The sequence below is a fragment of the Polypterus senegalus genome, chromosome 12 (genome assembly GCF_016835505.1).
Source record: "Polypterus senegalus isolate Bchr_013 chromosome 12, ASM1683550v1, whole genome shotgun sequence".
NCBI classification, from domain to species: Eukaryota; Metazoa; Chordata; class Cladistia; order Polypteriformes; family Polypteridae; genus Polypterus; species Polypterus senegalus.
The window spans coordinates 144,030,065-144,048,916 of record NC_053165.1 but is presented as its reverse complement, the minus strand read 5'-3'; the positions used below and the strand labels follow the sequence as shown (position 1 = coordinate 144,048,916).

Sequence of the window (18,852 nt, the reverse complement as noted above, 5' to 3'; positions counted from 1 at the left end):
GTCTATTTAAAACAACAGTTATAGTAAGTAACGGACCACGGATTTTGCCAGCGAGCAGATCAAAAGAAGAAAAATCAGGAAAGTTCACCAGTGATAGTTTTAGTTTTCCCAATTATTTATCACAAGACCCCCTCCTCTCCCCAGGAAATGGGATTTAGAAATATACACAAATCCTGATGGGAATGCTTGGTTTTAATGAAAATAATCGCCTGATTACCGCCAAGTTTCTGTAAGACATAAACAGTCCAACCTAGTGTCCATAATAAAGTCAGTGATCAGCAAAGCTTTATTGGAAATAGATTGTGTCTTAAACAATCCAAACTTTAAAGTATTGATAGACATTTGAGCCGTTGACTTTCCTAGTGGCCTCAGCATATTGTAATCCACATGTCATCCCGAAGTACGTAGATAAGGATAATAAAGGTAGCTTCTATCAGAGCAAAGTGTATAAATAGTTCCATTGCCAGTCCTGCTGAATTGCCTGCCCCCTAGGGGGCGCACAGGCTCAGGCAATATAATTGCAATTTGCTATTGCTAATGAGCCAATGACAGAATTGTTCTGGTATTTGCTCTAGTATTGTTCTAATCTTCCATGTTTGCATTTCTTAAAAAAAGGAAATTCCATCCATCCATTATCTAACCCACTATATCCTAACTACAGGGTCTCGGGAGTCTATTGGAAGCAATCCCAGCCAACACAGGGCGCAAGGCAGGAAAAAACCCTGGGCAGGGTGCCAGCCCACCCAAGAAAAGAAAAATGTTGTACTAAAATATTTTTCTTATTTTCTCTCATTTCTTTCATTTAAGTGAAATCATTTAAACACCAAATATTCACTTGTTCCCACACACACACTTTCCATAAAATAAAGCCGTCATCACATTACACAGCTTCAAGTTGGAGGGGATGTCAGACTTGACAACTGCTGTTGCTGAGCTTGTCTCCTCAGGATGTCAAATTACATAACATGTTTCAAGCACATTTTCAGCTTTGCAAAGGAGAGTCAGCTTACTCCTTTTCCTGGCCACTAATAGAATGCTGCCTGACTTTGGTTCTGTAGTCTTTTACTTTTTCCTATTTTGTCATGGTACATAAAACACAAAACATCAGACAAATCCTCTCTTCTGTTTATGAGGTCCTAAACACACATTTGCTTGTTTCCTTGTGGCTTGTTTTAATGCATTGCACTTCTGGGTGAACAATCAGAAGTTGTCAGTTCTCATACACAAAGAACCCACCCTATGATTTAAGGCAAAATGAAATCTGGGGTCCGAATAAATCACTGGGCATTTCAGACTACATAATTGGTGGTAACAGGAGTGTGCCATGACTTCACCAAACTCAATGACATTTTCAGTGACATCTCTATTATTACTGACTCAGGTGGCGCTGCAGTCATTGTCCTCCTGGACCTGTCCACAGCCTTTGACACTATTGACCATGAGACATTGCTGTTGCGACTTGAACATCTTGTTGGGCTTAAAGGGGCTGCTCTTAACTGGCTCAGGTCATATCTAACTGGTAGACACTTTCAGTGACTTTAAATTTCTCTTTTTCGTCTACTGCTCCTCTTAAATGTGGTGCTCCTCAGGGATCCATTTTGGGTCCTATTTTATTCTCTATATACCTTCACCCTATCTGAGCTATTTTTAGAAAATTTAACATTTCTGAACCAAGATCCTGGATGGCTAATAATTTTCTTGATCTGAGGTGTTTATAGTGGGTCCATCAGCTAAAGCCCAAATAGGTCGTGGACCTCTCGGCTCTTTCTCTGTCTTTTGCAAACCTCAAGTCCGCAATCTTGGTGTTATCTTTGAAAGTAACCTCTCTTTTGAGAAACAGGTTAATTCTGTAGTCAAGAGTTGCTTTTTCCAGCTTCGTCTATTAGGTAAGATGAAGCCTTTATTATCTTCTAGGGACCTTGAGAAAGCTACTCATGCTTTTATCTCTCCTCACTTTGGTTACTGCAACTCGCTGTATTCTGGGATTAGCAAATCCCTGATACGCAGGTTACAGTTGGTCCAGAATGCTGCTGCTTGCTTCCTGGTTGGGGCAAGAAAGTATGACTCTGTTTCTCCAATATTAGCTTCTTTACACTGGCTGCCTGTCAGTTTTCGAGTTGATTTTAAAATCCTGCTGCTAGTTTTTAAATCTTTACATGGTCTTGCTTCTGCCTATTTAGCTGAACTGTGTGTTTTACATCAGCCATCCAGAGTGCTTAGATCTTCTGGTCAGTTATCTCTTGTTGTCCCTCATACTAAGTGTAAAACTAAGGGGGATAGAGCGTTTGCAGTTGCTGCTCTTCACCTCATCACGTAAAGGAGTCGTCTACAATTGAACTGTTCAGAACGAGATTAAAGACTCATTTCTATTCACTTGCATTCCGTGACCTTCAGTAATACTGATGGCTTCCTCATTGTGATTATATAACATTACTTCTATGTATTATTTATTTTACTTATGGTCATTTATTTTATTTCTATTTATATTTTTCATGTTAATTGTATGTTTTTCTTTTATTTTATTATTGTAAAGCACTTTGGCCACAGCATTCCTATGTTGTTTTAAATGTGCTATATAAAAAAATTGACACTGACATTGGCAAACTCACTAAGAACTTCTAAATGAAGTCTGTGACTGAATAGTGCTGGAGAAACCATGTAGTGACATGGCCTTAAGCTGCATTGTTGCTATATAATTGTTTAGACAAGCTATTGTGTTACTACATTTTGTACATAGTTATTTAACAAGATTTGCTCTTTTCTAATAAAAGTGTAGTTAAAAAATGTTTTTTAGTTTTTATAAAGTTCTGTTTACTAAAGTTTTCAAAGTAGGCTATAGGAAGACCTAGGGAGCAAGGCAGCTACCAAGCAAAGTTTTCCTTTTAGGTTTGCATAGTAAAGTAATCATTCATATTCAGTAGGTCAGGCATTCCTTAAATCAGATTACAGAATTCAACAGGGTTTATCTATTAAACTAGTAACATTAAAAGTCATGATAAGAGCATGTACAGGTTTCCTGTTCCCAGAAAAGTGGACCACTCTTGTAAATGGTCATGCCACTCTCCTACCTGCTGTGCCTTGTGGGTGGAAGGAAGATGGAGGTGGAACAAAAAAAACAAGTGTCCCCATTCATGGCAAGTGCGAGTGTCAAAAGCATAGTTACACCTCATCAAAAGACAGCCTCATCTGATCCAAATGATTTAAATGATTAAAGGTAAACCTCACCAGCCAGTTTTAAACATTTTCCACAGAACACTTATTGGTGGTAAAAAAAAGTTGTCTTTGTATTCCATGGTGCCAGTCCTGGCTGTGGCTTCAATATTCCATTAAACACCAGGTTTGCTTCTGTTTCCATTTTAAGCATTGGTGTTACTTCCTTAGAAAACTTCATCTTTTAATGCCACTGTCCAAAAAGGAAAAATACAACTCCCATGGTCCGTTCTGAGTCATAGAGTTGGAGTTAGTCCTAATTATTTTATCTCTTCTTACAGCTGTGGTTCTGCACAAGTCACATATCTCATGGTAATAAAAACCACATTAATAAAGAGTCTGAGATGCTTATCTCAGGCGTCGTGCAGCCCCGCTTCTCTAATGGGGAAGAGCTCTCTAAAGCTCTGGCTCTCCAACTCTGAACTGCCACATCTCAAAGATGCATCACAAGTAGAGAGGGAAAATAATTTCACAGTAGAAGTGTCAGGGCCAATTTCAATGTTATGTTTTTAAATAACCAGTTATTTCATCAGCGCGCATGTTACACACCTTCACTTTTCCTAACTTGATATACTTTAACTGCAGTGGGCTGACGCCCTGCCCGGGGTTTGTTTCTTGCCTTGCACCCTGTGTTGGCTGGGATTGGCTCCAGCAGACCCCTGTGACCCTGTAGTTAGGATATAGCAGGTTGGATAATGGATGGATGGATGGATATACTTTAAATTACATTGTTTTTGTAACCCTGAAATTATATTCAGGAAATGTGATCTTTGTTTTTTTTTACATGAAAGACCCTCTTTCACCATCACAAGTGACGACATTAACTTTGGTACCCAGGTGTGAATTACCGTCAGGCTATTCCAGCTCTCAGTTAACTACATTTCTATACCTTATTCACATCAACAAATCCTCTCCTGCTACTATTATCAACATTACTGAGCATTGTTTCCCAGATGTGAATTGCTGCCTGTATTTCAGCAGACCACTTTGAAACAATCAAGAAAAAATGGGAACATATAATCATTCACATTGTTTCACTAGGCATAATAAAGAAAAATCTGAAAACTGTTGGCACTTTAATTATTGCAGCTAGGTAAGAAAAAGGAATTTAAAATAATTAGAAATTGTATCACAATGATTTTCACATAGCCTGGAGTACAAGATACACAGTGAGCATTAATGTGACATCGGGAAGGGAGAACATGCGAAGTGGTACATACTGGACAGAGCAATCAAGCCACAAGTGAAAAGCAGATCGATGGATGGCAGCTAACTTATGGAGATTTCACGAATAGAACAGATCTGACAATGAATGCAAATGCGAGAAAAAATTGTGGGATTTCTTTGTGAAAATTGAAAGGCTAAAGCAACAAGGTACTTGACCATTAATTAGGCTCTGTTTAAGAGCAAATAATTTGATTTGAGTATAGCTACAGTAAATTGAAATGCTGGCACAAGTATTAAATTACACACATACACATTCACATATTGAATCAGATACATGATTTGATGGTTGATGTGTACAGACATAAAAAGTGACTGTTTATTCTTGTATTTGCATACAGTGCCAGGTCTGCCATGTCTGTGAAAACATTACAAGTGAGCTGCATTCATTCACAGACTGCTTCATTCACAATGTGTCATCTCACTTGTGCTTTTCTCCACAAATTAAACTGATGCTGGTTGCACACTTCTTATAGTGACAACTTTCTTGCTATACTAGACACTTTGTTCAGAACTGCATCATTCATTATAAGTAAGGGTAGAAATGCCCTTTAATGGGAAAGGGATCAGCATTATATATTCAGGGGGCTGTACCATCCAAAATGACTGCTGCAGGTGTGTGATGTTACAGCAGCCAAACGAGGTCACCAGTGAACCCAGAAAATTTACTAAAATTTTTACTGATCAACACAAGCGAGGATACAAATTTATTGTTTTTTTAAGTTATGTAAACCAATCAGAAGTGCTCATTGCTTCTTTAAATTAAAAGAGATTAGTTACCATGAGGAGCACTGATATGGCTGATTCATTTACCTGGTTGGAGAATTATGGTTTTACCACCCAGGTGATACTCAAGCCCATAAACATTGAAATTTTGGCCTCATTTCAGATTAAAACTGTATTTTCTTTCTCTTTTATTCATACAGTATATGGGAGTACATGTCATCAGTGCTTAACATGTGCTTCGCTGTTATTATGTCAATACTCATAGCCATCAGTAGCTTTCATATTCTTAGATATTTGCAGTCCTTCCAGTCCTACAATATGATGCTACTCACTGGGTAATTAAATCAGCATGAAAAAGCCATTGAATCAGTTTAAATTGTTTATTTTAAACACTGGTGATGAAAATTTCACCTTGTGTACAGTTTATTCATAAATGGCATGTGACTAGTGTAACAATAATATAATTGTTCCTGGCTGCAAAACTTACTAAGAATCAGGTACATGTTCACACGAATCAGTCCGAAACAGAACTGCCTTAGTATTAACAAGATGGCAGCTTTAAAGGCCATTAAAGGAAGAGATGTCATCAGGACCGGAACCGGAAGTAACGTCATTGCCTGCCCCAGAGATAACCGGGATTTCCCTAGAATGGTCTGCAAGAGATCAAAAGAGAAAATGATTGCACTTCTCCACCTCCTGGTCTGGCGTGGAGTTATATGTATTTGAGTCCTTTAGTTGCCTCCTAAACATGCGTGTGTGACACTAGCAATCTAAAGCCTCCCTGAAAAATGCCAGTTTGTTTGATATCATGAAAACTGTTTTATTATATGTTTTGGTTTATATTAAAGAATGATGGTCCAATTGTATAGCTGAATTTAATGATATCTCACCTCAGAAACCGTGATAGTGTTTTATATTTTAACAGCATCTTCACCAGGAACAGTTTTCATCTTGACAACAGAAAGTCTAGCTGGAACGATCATCGGTTCATTTCTAGGGGGCGTTCTTGTATCAGTGATTGCATTTCTTATTGGAAATAGCATCAGGTGAGCACAACGAATGATCATCTTACTTCTGTTCCTTTTTTCCAGATAATTAGCATGTCTGAAAATGACATGAGACATTTGATTTTACAGGTAACCTAAGCTTAAAATAATAATATAAGTATATGAAAATTATTTTAGATGCAAAAGTCCTTCGTAATAGAAAGGTTGTGATGTTATTCTTCACCTGTTGTGTTTACTGGCAGACTTCACAATTCATCCAGTTAAAATAATACATGTTGAAGTTCATTTGTTAACTGTGACCAGTGAAATGGACAATCTGCAAGAGTAATGACAGTGTGTTTTTATCTCCAGGAAGGGACAACTTTGCGGAAAAGTTCCAGATGTTAAAGCAGACATTAATGGTATGTATCCCTCCCTTATGGTTTATTATCTCCACACTCCAATACTGTGTACTGATAAGTTATGCAACCTGTTGTTATGCCTAACCATGCATTTAGTTGTCAAGTTGGTATCAATGTTTCCTTCCATTTTACAGACTTCTTGGAAGGGTTTTCAGTCTTTTTGTCAAAGACTAAGGCTTACCTTTCATTGCCATAACACCATAACCCTGAGTTGACTGTGTAACACATGTGCTGAATATTGAAACAGTAAGGGTTTCCATAGTGGCACTTTCAACATGGATTAATATCAAGGAGGACAAATATACAAAACAGCATATTTTTAAGAGAAAAAAAGCATGTGTGATTCAAGAAGAATGATTAAGTACCTAATATAATGAAGGAACATCTTTGCATTTACATCAATGAGTTCTGCTCCCTGTCTACTTACATTTTCTTCTCTCATCTCTCTTGCTTACATACTCTCAGCCCCCTGGTTTATTTTCCATTAGATCCTCTCCCACCTCAGTTCTGTTCTGTATACTTAAAGGGCTCCTGGCAAGACATAGTCAACAATGATGATTCTGAGACCTGCTGGAATCACTTATTGGGGCAAGGATGGCCTCATTAACGTTGTGGGAGAAAATTACCAGCATTGTTAAACTCAAGCCTACTAATAAAGCACATATGCCCTCTTTGTTATATGAAAATTTGCTTTTCCAGTAACAGCATGTGCTCTTCTTCTTCACTAAAGTCCTTTCTTGTCTTCTCCCACCCTTTTCTTTGTGGTAAACCACATGGACTATGTAAGGTCCCACCATTGAAAAACTATTGATATTTAAATGAATTGACGTGCTTAGCATAACTGGACTATATACCTAATTATATTTTATTTAGCGTACTAAAATCTTTTTTTCAAATGAATTTCATATGTCATCACTGTAGAATTACACTGAATTACAATACCATGTGTAGTAGCCTGTAAGAAGAAAAGTGAGATTTCAGTCAGCCATTTGTTAATATGTGTAACACAGATTATTTTCCCGCTCTCACAAAACACCAATAATTAGAACGGCATAATCAAATTTTTCTTTGTTTTCATGTCTCATGTTCTCAACTGGTACTCTGATACTGTTGCCTCATTGATTTAGAGGCTCTACTTGTTGTTATTCTGCAACACAAAATTACACAATAGAATGAACAGACCTTAATATAAATAAAACCTGGTCAGGATTTCACTGGTCTTTCTCAGGATAAGGCCTCACCCCAGACAGCCTGGCTCCAAAATCAGATGGGAGACTTCAATTCCTGTAATAGCCACAAATGGGGCTTAGGCATTCAAAGTTCAAATAGAAACACACAATAATTTGAAAGAAAACACGTCCTTCAACTGTAAATCTCTGTCTTAAAAGTGTATTGATTAAGAGTTATGAACATAGCCAAAACTGATTGAGGCATCCAAAATAAGCTACGAAGCACATCAGGACCTTTATTGGTCAGCCCAGAAGAGGCTAACGCCAAAGCAGCCTTATTTCCCAATTCCACAGGCTGGTTCTGGCCTACCTAGGCTCAAAATAGGGAAACTGGTTTTTAATGTTCTAAATAACTTTAAAATATGAAAAATGCTTATCATAGATGAAGAACTGTAAAAAAAAAAACTGGCTTGGATGAACAAAGGTAAAGAAGGATCTTCAAAAAATAACAGTGTGTTTTTGAAACTCTCAGAAGATCAGAAATTTTATTTCATAAATCCAAATCCTAAAACTGAAGCAAAATAATCTAGAACCATAAAAGTCAGTCTTACAATAATACATTTTAGTACAACAGTCAATGAACCTCTGAAGAACCTTCCTACCTCTCAGCTTCAAATACATAGAATGACAACAGTCTTTCAGTGGCAACATCAGGGTGACCCCACCTCTTGGGGTTTCATCAAATAAACACACTGACAATAACTATGAAACAAACATACACAATACAAATATAAAGAAAATGTAAACAAAACATTATTAACAATAATCACAAAATGATAAAAGCACAATATAAATTATACAGCCAAATCAACTGAAATGTTGAAAGAAAGGGTAACCACACAGGAACAGTAGCACTGCTTTGACGCTGGGTGCCGCCAGTCTGCAAAACCGAGCGGAGAACTTTCGTACGACAGGGTATGAGGTACCGTGGAAATGTGCATGGCTTTATGCCAAGTTTAGGTTTGATACATCGCGATTTGAACTTGGAAATGTTCTTACGCAACATTTCTGTGTGTACGCACCGTTTATACATGAGGCCCCAGATCTGGCACTTTTTCTATTTGTTTATTTAGCAGATATTTGTATAGGTCATTTCTAAATTAGAGTACCTATGCAGTGCAATGGATTTCAGGGTCTGCAATATTACTGTACTTTGTATGGTTAATGTAATACTCATTATTTTTTTCCATTTTGATATATCCCAAAGAACATTTTTGTTTTGAATGCCTTATCCTCATTGCAATAAAAGAAGCTGGGCAAAAGGCCAAAGCAGCTAATTGCAAATTGATGTCAGCATGTTTTCCTAACTGGAAAGTTGGAAAAATGTGTTCCTTTTAAAGTGAGCTTTTGGAAGCAATGCTACAGTAACTATTGTTTCTCACCAGGACGCCATTCATGACTGCAAACTGTGGAAATGCTTGGCCTCTTTAATGAGACACCATACAGACTGTGGAAAGCATGTGGTTGCAATGGCATCAGTAAATATCACAGAGCCCTGTGGGGTGTTGTATCAGGATCATTGGTGTATCATTGGTGGCTTCAACTGACCCCATTAGGGGTTCAAAGCCAACTAAATTCAGAAGCCTAGTGACACTAGAGTTTAGACGTTAGTTGAGCAAGGGCTAACTGTCAGATTAAGAATGTTCAGAAAAGAGAGATGATAACAAAGAGAGACAGAAGGAGGTGAAGTGGAGATGAGGTGTTTACTCCTAGTACTGGTGGTCTAGGAAAGATGGGCAAAAACGTAGATATATAAATCAACCTGTATCATACAGTAGCTGGAATGACTCTGTTTAGTATTTAATATTGAGTAACAATGGTTATTTAGGAATTTAAATATAACTAACACAATATATTTTTATTTGTATTTTGTATTAACATATTGATCTTCTGTTACAGAGCACCCACCAAGCACTTATGAAAATGTGCATAACATGAAAACAATGGTGAGTCTCCTTATCAGTCTTTTCACTCTACTTTTATTCTGGCATTATCTCATTGGCATTTGTAATTAATCGCATTTTTTAATTCATTTACTTTATCTCTACGGCATATTCCAGTTTTAACTTTCAGGATTACAAGCAGCAACACAATTTTGACTTTTGGCAATACAGTACAGTATATTTAGTGGTGATTTTTTTCCATTATCTTCTTATACAGTCCACTCCGGAGATCACAACCAAGGCTGTTCTTTCCAGCAGCTATTACTAAATTTTCCACATCTTTAATTTTTAGGATAAAGGTCCTTCTGTTACAAGTCCCAGCGCAGATCAACATTACATGGTAAGGAATTTAGCATATGTTCTATTTATTGTACTAAAATGATTCACAAAGTGTTTATCAAATAATGAGAAAAGAAGGCAAACTGTGAAGCTAATTACTGGAAAAATCAAAGATAAAATGTGGATAATGATGACATTGTTAACAGAATATTTATTTCCTGAAACATCTAAATAGACAAAAATAAATGAAGGCAAGCTAAAAAACTTATTAATTCCAATGATGACATAAAACAAGGGCCACATTATGCCTGGAGTTATGCTGCTTAATATTATAAGAAGAGAATAAATATGAATTATATTTCAATTAAATGCATTTGTACACTAGTAAGCACTGTTTGTCATATACAAATGTCTAAAAATGAATACTCCAAAACAAATCTCAACAAAATTATTCTTAATAAACATTCATAAACAAATTAATTTTGTAAACATTTAAGAGACTTTTTCACTTTGCTAATTTTATATTGGTTAAATATTAATTAATTAAAATCTTATTTAATCTGTCATTCAGATTCTAGTTCATAATATACATAGTGTACAGTACAAAAATATACATTTTTGATCAACATGCAACATATCAACATTCTCCGATATGTTTCTTGCTCCATGTAATTTTTCGAACATTAGAACAATCCAGAAAAAAACAGACCATTCAGATCAACAAAGCTCACCAGTTCTATCTACTTACTACTTCCAAAATAACGTCAATGTAGTTTTGAAAGTCCCGGAAGTCCTGCTGTCTTCCACACTACTTGGCCACACATTCCAGGTGTTTATGGTTCTCTGTGTAAAGAAAAACATCCTAATGTTTGTGCAAAGTTTACTCTTAACAAGTTGTCAGCTGTCCCCGTGTTCTTGACTTCAATCATGTCTCCTCTTAATTTTATTTTACTTAAACAGGAGTCAATTCTAACCAACACTGAACAACAGCAAACAAAATCAAAATGTCCATGAATAAAAAAAAATTGTGGTATTCAGGTCTCACAATCCACATGTCATCATTCTGTCAGTCATTTGTTGACAGCATCCTAAAAGTATTTACTTCTTCCAAAGTACTTTTAAAACGTTTCTTGAACAATAATGTAATGCACTTAGGGGTGAAGGAGCATTTCAATTGCAGACCCTTCATTAAATTTAAATTTATATCTACATCTGGATCATCTTGGGATTATTTAGCAGTAGGCTGTAAAACTCCACAGGTAAATTGACCTTCTGATTGTTAGAGCAGAGGCACAAGTCTGCTTGTAATGTTTTCATTTGATTTTCTTTAACTTTTACTTTTTTGTTGTAAAGGTTTCTCTATGCATGTTTTTCCGGGTATCCCTGTTGGTGTTAACCAATAAAAAAACTTTTACTGAGCTGGGCCACTGAAATGCTTGGTTACATCTGAGTGTTTTCTATATTTATAAATTAAAGTGTTTTCCAGATATTATTTAGGTAACAGTGTTTTACTAATAATACTTGTGAGTGTACCACTCGATGACATTAAAAGTGGTCATGCAACACAAGAAAATGAGATTGTTCGTGGACGTTTTTGATATTGTTTGTCATTGTCCAGCATTGGTCACCATAGATTTCTGTTCTATTCCAAAACATTTTTCTCTCTGTTCTGCAAGAAAACATTAGAGTAAGAATTTTTCTCATCCACAACTACAAACAATATGGGGTAAGTAACATACAAAAAAACTATTGGGTACAGTATTGCCTTAAACATACTGCCATTATGAATCACACTGATCTGGAACAATGTGAAAACAAAAAGACGGAAAGAAATGACATTAAACAAAAATGACAAAGTAAGTTTTTCTTCCCTTTCTAAATATATATGTTAACACTCTTTTAATAGTTTCAAGTTCAAAAATTGCTTTTAGGAATACTTTATTAATAATTATTTTCATCTTTCACAGGGTCTGCTGCCTGGAAAGCAGTCAATCTACCACTCCCTCCAAGGACAAATACCAGCTTAGCATAAGATGGAGAAATGTTTATATTGGGACTGTCATTTGTGATCACTGGACAGCTCCTTCAGTTGCAGTTTTAGGAGATATGCAATATTTCTATGTACAAGTCTGTTAAGTATTTTAATACCAGGCATTGATTACTGTTATGTTTGAGAGGAAAGGAAAATGTGTGGTTGTTATGTAGAGGTGCAACAGATAAAAGCTTCTCTGTCTTAAAGTGCTTCCTACATTGGTTCCATATTCTGAGAGAATGAAGGGTAAATGGATTTTTAGTGTAATGATGGTAGTTTGTATTAACAGGGGCACAGAGGAGGGATTTTATTTAATTTTTTTTTTTTAACTCTTAACGGAATTCTTGGATTTTATTTAAATCTTTTTAAGGCGATCAATTCAGAGAAAAAGTTGAATAGCTGTATGGTAATGCTGATGCTACAAATAATCTGTTTGTCAATACCACATAAACTGTGGAGATAGTAATTGACTTTCGCAAACAACAGTTACTACCTTGCCCCATAAAAACTGATGATTCTGTAGTCAATATGGAGGAAGACTTCAAATTGTGGGGCACAACTATCACAAAGTCTCTCTGATAGGACATTAACACCACTTCCATCACTAAGAAGACTCAACAGCCGATGTATTTTTATGCCAACATAAGACACCAAGTATCTCTCAGCCTAGCCGGATACAATTCTACTAAGCCATAAATGAAAGTGTGACCACACTCTCCATTGAAGTCTGAATGGGCTCAGTAGTAATTTGCTCAACAAATAAATTATTACATGTCATGAGGTCTGCTGACAAGATAATAGGCTGTGCTCTTCAATCTTTTGCAGACCTTTGTGTACCTAATGTCTTAAACCATGTCAAAAGAATAACCATTGACTGTGCTCTCTCAGGTCATCACTTGTTCCAAAACCTCCTTTTTGACAATACTTTAAGTTAATTAAAACTAAAACTAATTGACAGCTAAACAGTTTCTTTTCTTTCCCAGAGCCAGAGCCCTCGCAAGCCAGTAATTTATCTTGTCTTCCTTCCTTCTTTGTATGGTTTTTCATATATGAGGTTGTGAGTGTGTCTATATATAAATGCAGTATATGCACATGTACAGTATGTGTACATTTGTACACACTATACACACATACTTTGATTTACACATCTCCTTTATCATTGCACTTCTCTGTAACTGTTTATAATGTGAGTTGTTTAACTTGTGTTATTTATGTTATTTCTATTTGATTTTGTGTTCTGCTTTAAGTAGCTTCAAATGTATCAAGTTAAATGCCTAGTCATTAAGTACTGTTGAATAAAAAGTGAATCTCATGGTGATTGGCAGAGAAATTTAAAACCATGCACTTTGTTTTATCACATTATTGAGACTTTTAAAATTATTGCAGTATATAAAACTTACCACTTATACCTTTATATCTTTACTCCTGGGGCTAAACTAGAAAATTCTGGAGCATTTCTGGCTGATTACATTGTTCCATTAACAACAACAACAACATTTATTTATATAGCACATTTATATACAACAATGTAGCTCAAAGTGCTTTACATGATGAAAAAGAGATAGTTACAATAAAAGAAAAACCATTATGATTAGGCAATAATATTAAAAAATTAAGTAACAACCAAAAGAAGGTAAGGTCAGGTGACCAGGAGGACAGAAAAAAACAAAATGACTCCAGTTAGGCTGGATTTAAAAACAACATCTGCAGGGGTACCAAAGGCAAAAGACTGCCAAGTCCAACTAGGCATTCTACCTAACATAAATATTCTTAATTCATTTGTCTTTGTTTCCAGGTTAGAATATTTGATGAAGTCAGTCTCATAGACAGCTGATACACCCGTCTTTATTCCATCATCACAGGGGGCTTCGTGCTTTGATCAGGTGGTGGGGGCGCAGATTGTCACCACAGATAAAACAGAAGAGAATAGTGAGGAATAGTACAGTTTTGTGGATCAATGCAAAATATGACAATTCTATGCCCATACAGTCTATTAGGAATACAACTAAAATGTAGCAACAAAAAAGCCATAGTAAAATAATGGGCTTTTAACTTATTTTTAAAATGTTCCACAGTATTAGCCTGGTGACTTTCTGTTGGTAAAGTATTCCAGATTTTAGGTGTATAACAGTAACCACTTCTTTTAAACTTGGCTCTCGGAATTATAAGCAAATATTAATTTGATGATGTAAGGCTTCTAATTGAAGTGAGTTCCAAAATATAGGATGGAGCAAGATTGTTTATGGCTTTATAAACCATTAGTAGTATTTTAAAGTCAGTTTTAAATGACATGGGTATCCAGTGTAACGATGCTAAAACTGAAGAGATGTGTTCAAATTTTCTGTATCTAGTTAAAATTCTTCTGTATTCTGCATTAATCGCAGTCGATTGATGCCTTTCTTAGGTAGTCCTGTTAGGAGTGCATTACAATAATCTAGTCGACTGAAAACAAAAGTATGAATTAATTTTTCAGCATCTTGTAAAGTTACAAGAGGTCTAACTTTAGCTATATTCCTTAAGTGAAAAACATAATCCTAGTAATGTGGTTAATATTTGATTTAAAGTTTAGGTCAGAGTCAATGATAACCCCTAAATTCATTACCTCCATCTTGACTTTTAAATTTAAGTGATCCAATTATTTCTAATGCACTCTCTTTATCCATTTTGCTAATCACTAAGATTTCTGTGTTTTCTTTACTTAGTTTGAGAAAGTTACTTATCATCTATTCAGAAATACTGCTATGACATTGGATCAGAGAACCAAGAGCATCAGGGTCATCAGGTGCTATCAATAAAAACAGCCATCTGCCTAGCTGTAGATTGAAAAGAGAAGCTGACCCAGCATAGATCCTTGTGGTACACCATTTACGTTATCATGGGTATGCAAAGTACAATTACCTTAACTTACAAAGAATTTTCTACCTGTGAAGCCCGACTGAACCCAATTTTAGATTCTGCCAGGAGGTCCACCTATTGTCTAAGGTGATTTATAAGAATGCTCTGGTCCAGGGTGTCAAATGCTGCACTCAAGTCTAAGAGAACAAGAGCAGATATCTGGCCTCTGTCCACATTAACCCACAAATCATTTACTACTTTAACCAGTGCAGATTCTGTTTGTTCTAAAACCTGACTGAAACTTATGAAGAATAGAATGTTTATTTAAGTAATCATTATGCTGTTTAATGACTGCCTTTTCTAGAATTGTACTTAGTAAAGGCAGATTAGAAATTGGTCTAAAATTGTCAAAGACAGAGGAGTTGAGATTATTTTTCTTGAGCAGAAGTTTAACTGCTGTCTTTAGACAGTCAGGGAAGACCCCCTTATCTAATTATGAGTTCACTATGTCAAGTACACGATTAGTAAGGGCATTGGAGGCTTCTTTGAAAAAGCCTTTTGGTACTGTCAAGAATACAGGAGGAGGGTTCATCTTAGAAATTATTCCACGTAGTTCAAGTCAATCTATTCCTGTGAAAGAATTTAACTCGCTTAAAAGGGCATGCTGGTATACTAATTAAAGAACTTCTACTTGACTTGACTGGAAGGCAAATGTCACTGCATTCATTTTAAACAAGATTGAGTGAAATGAAGAAACAATGCAGCAGCATCTTGAGTATGTGCGAGCAAGAAAGGGATTGGTCAGGGCTAAGCACCAAGCTTATCAAGGAGACAACACCGAAATAAAGAAATGTAATCATCCTGTCTGCTCTCCTACTCTTGCCCTTTGCAGGGGTCTCCTGTGGCCTGATGTACAAAACTGATCATCTATGCTACTTCTTATATAAATTAAGATTCACAAAACCTTTGTGTAAGAAAACTTACCAACAATTATATAAAGTCTGACGTGGACTTTTAGGAGTTGGTATTGCAGCAGCTCCAAGCAGCAGAAGAGTAAAGTGAATAAATAATCTCATTTCATTGCATACTCCAACATCAGTTGCCTCACACAGGACCAAAGTGCTTGGTTGAAATCATAGCACAGGAATCGCCTGTACAAAGAGCATCCTGAAATAAATCAACACATTTATTGTGTTTTCTGTCTTTACTCTTTTATGGTCAACTGATTGGTGTGTAAAACGTAAAATAACACATGCAATTGTTTTGGCCAGATAGCAGTTTAGTCTAGCAGTGCCCACTTTTGCACATTCTCCTAGTGTCTGCAAGACTTCCCTCAGGGCATAGGCCTCGCCAACTGACACTCACTGATATCATTCAAGTAATGCAAACAGTGTTATCCATTAATAGGTGGGCGAGCTTGCATTTCAACTGTAAGCCTATTAAACGGAAGAACTGCTTGCTAATTGCATTGCATTTTCAAGCTGAAAACTGAAGCAGTAGTTTGCTGGGATGTTGCTTTTTCACAAGTATTGGGACTACTTGGTATTTCAATAATATGAGACATAAACAGTGCAATTAATGGGTAAGTGATGCCCATCAAAAATTGGAAAAACAATGTCATTGCATTCATCTTCATCAGGCAAAACTGGGCAAAAGCACAGATAAAACAGTGCAAAACCTTGATGATGTGTGAGCAAGAAAAGTAGTCAAACAGAGTAAAGCCTAACAGGCATAAACAGAACGTGTAAAGATCAAGGTGACATCACCGAAATTAAGAAATGAAACTATACCATCTGCCTGTATATGTCAGCATATTTGTAGTGGAACACGTCCATTTTCATAATCCAATGTCATTATTGTGAGACAGTGTACAAAAGAATAAACAAGGTGATTTCAGTTGATGAGAAGTAGCAATTTACAATGTTTAAATAATGCACGTTGAAAAATAGGTTCTTAGTGACATCTACTGGCTAAAGATGCACAATGCAGCAGATTTTTAAGGTGGAAGGGAAAGTTAGAATAAGTACAGGTAGCTGGCAAATAAGTAGCCAGTTTCAATCTCATCATGGTTGGTGGGTAATAATAATAATAATAATAATAATAATAATAATAATATACAAATACCTGGGGTTCCAACAGGAAAGACCTATACAACACAAACTAAATAAATACTGACAATGATATATATATATATATATATATATATATATATATATATATATATATATATATATATATATATATATATGTCGGGCCGCCTGCAGAAGGATCTCTCTGTCGGTGCGCAGGTATATATATATATACATCAAATCTTTCACAAACAGTCCTACAACAGCTCCAAATGAAAGCATGTACACTACACAGAATACAAACCGCACCACCCAAAAGCAGCCATAGAATGATCTACTCTTCAACTTGCTGAGAGGGGGAAGGTATATATATATATATATATATATATATATATATATATATATATATATATATATATATATATATATATATACATCAAATCTTTCACAAACATCAAATGAAAGCATGTACACTACACAGAATACAAACCGCACCACCCAAAAGCAGCCATAGAATGATCTACTCTTCAAAGATATAATTAATTTACACAACGCAGAGATTAATAATAAAAAAAATGCACACAAAGCTGCATACATCAACACCACACAAAGCAATAGCTCATCATGCAGGCACAAATTACACACCACTTAACCTACACACTCCATGCAACATGACATGGGACATAACAATCAGACAACTTAAAACACAAGCATGGTCCCAAAACACAAGACACCCTTATGAACTTGGTCATCCCTGTGTGGTTAATTGCATCAGATATCTAACAAAGCTGTGGTGATGTGTTTGGAGATACAGAAGGGTTTATACTCGCCATATAAGATCAAATTATAAATTCAAGGAACTACAGAAAATATATTCTTAAGAATATTGACAGTCAAATCAACTGGCTTAATTGTCATGCCATCCATACACGGTATTGCAGGATTTTGATGAGTACTAATCAATAAGACGACCACCAGGAAGATGCCATAATAATGTGGGATTTGAAAATTAAGTTTTGAAGGGGTCTCCAGCCTTTAGACTTATAACAAGGTAACTGAAGCACACTGGTTTTAAGAAATAGAATAATATAATTTATTAATAAACACAAAGATTATAGAAATATGCGCTATATATATATATAGACAAAATAAAACTAGACGCAGACACACTAGACAAACATATAACATATGTTTTTTTACTGGTTACTTTATCTTGGCACAGAAAAATAGTTTTTCAATACCAAGTCCTAATGGATGATATCTGATGTTTTGTGGAGTTGTTAGGTTGTTTTTGCTCCGGGTTCAATTAGAGGATTCTTCTTGTGTCGGGGCACACTCATTCTCTGTGCTGTGTAATCCTTGTCACTACTGCACTGCTGTTTTCTCAGCTTGCTTTCTTCTGTTAGAACTTTTTGCTGTGCCCTTTACTACTTAGGGAAAGTGTTACGCTTTCTGGCACAATAGTTTAGATGCTGAAATGTCCTTCTTAAAGAAATGGATGCTTCTCAGTCTTCGGACTAGCTGGATCTCAGCTCTCAGGTTCACAAAATAAAGAATTTGTCAGATTCAGCTCTCTAAGGAAGTGTGGCTCATAACCTTTTTTGGTTTCAGAGTCCAGGTTTCAGAAGATCATTTGCATATTCTCCCCACCCTGAGAGTATCCCAGATGGGTGCCCTAAGAAACTCCCCAGGGAGTTTAGTGAGTGTCCAGCAAATATCCCAGAGATTCTTCTTCCACATGCTTTTGATAGTCAAGTTGCATGTGGTTTTGAGGGATGGCTGAACCTTCTCCTGACTGGATAAAAGTCACTTCAAAATCAGTGTCTTCTAATGGAGAGATCTTTGTTCATCTTAGTTGTCATTCCTTTAATTATAGGTCCTCATCGTTACTTGAGTC

The 18,852-nt window shown here is 36.0% G+C and overlaps 1 protein-coding gene across 4 annotated transcripts in view; it reads left to right on the top strand.

Moving 5' to 3' along the window:
* LOC120541784 (carcinoembryonic antigen-related cell adhesion molecule 1-like) overlaps positions 1–13,383 on the top strand; it is an 87,582-nt gene extending 74,199 nt beyond the window's left edge. For all 4 annotated transcript variants that reach the window (XM_039773711.1, XM_039773712.1, XM_039773714.1 and 1 more), the window contains 5 exons: positions 6,086–6,206; positions 6,519–6,568; positions 9,697–9,743; positions 10,033–10,080; positions 11,987–13,383. In XM_039773711.1, the coding sequence (XP_039629645.1) occupies positions 6,086–6,206; positions 6,519–6,568; positions 9,697–9,743; positions 10,033–10,080; positions 11,987–12,046 (326 nt within the window). In that variant the 3' untranslated portion in view covers positions 12,047–13,383. The remainder of the gene's footprint in view (positions 1–6,085; positions 6,207–6,518; positions 6,569–9,696; positions 9,744–10,032; positions 10,081–11,986) is intronic.
* The last annotated feature ends 5,469 nt before the right edge of the window (positions 13,384–18,852 follow it).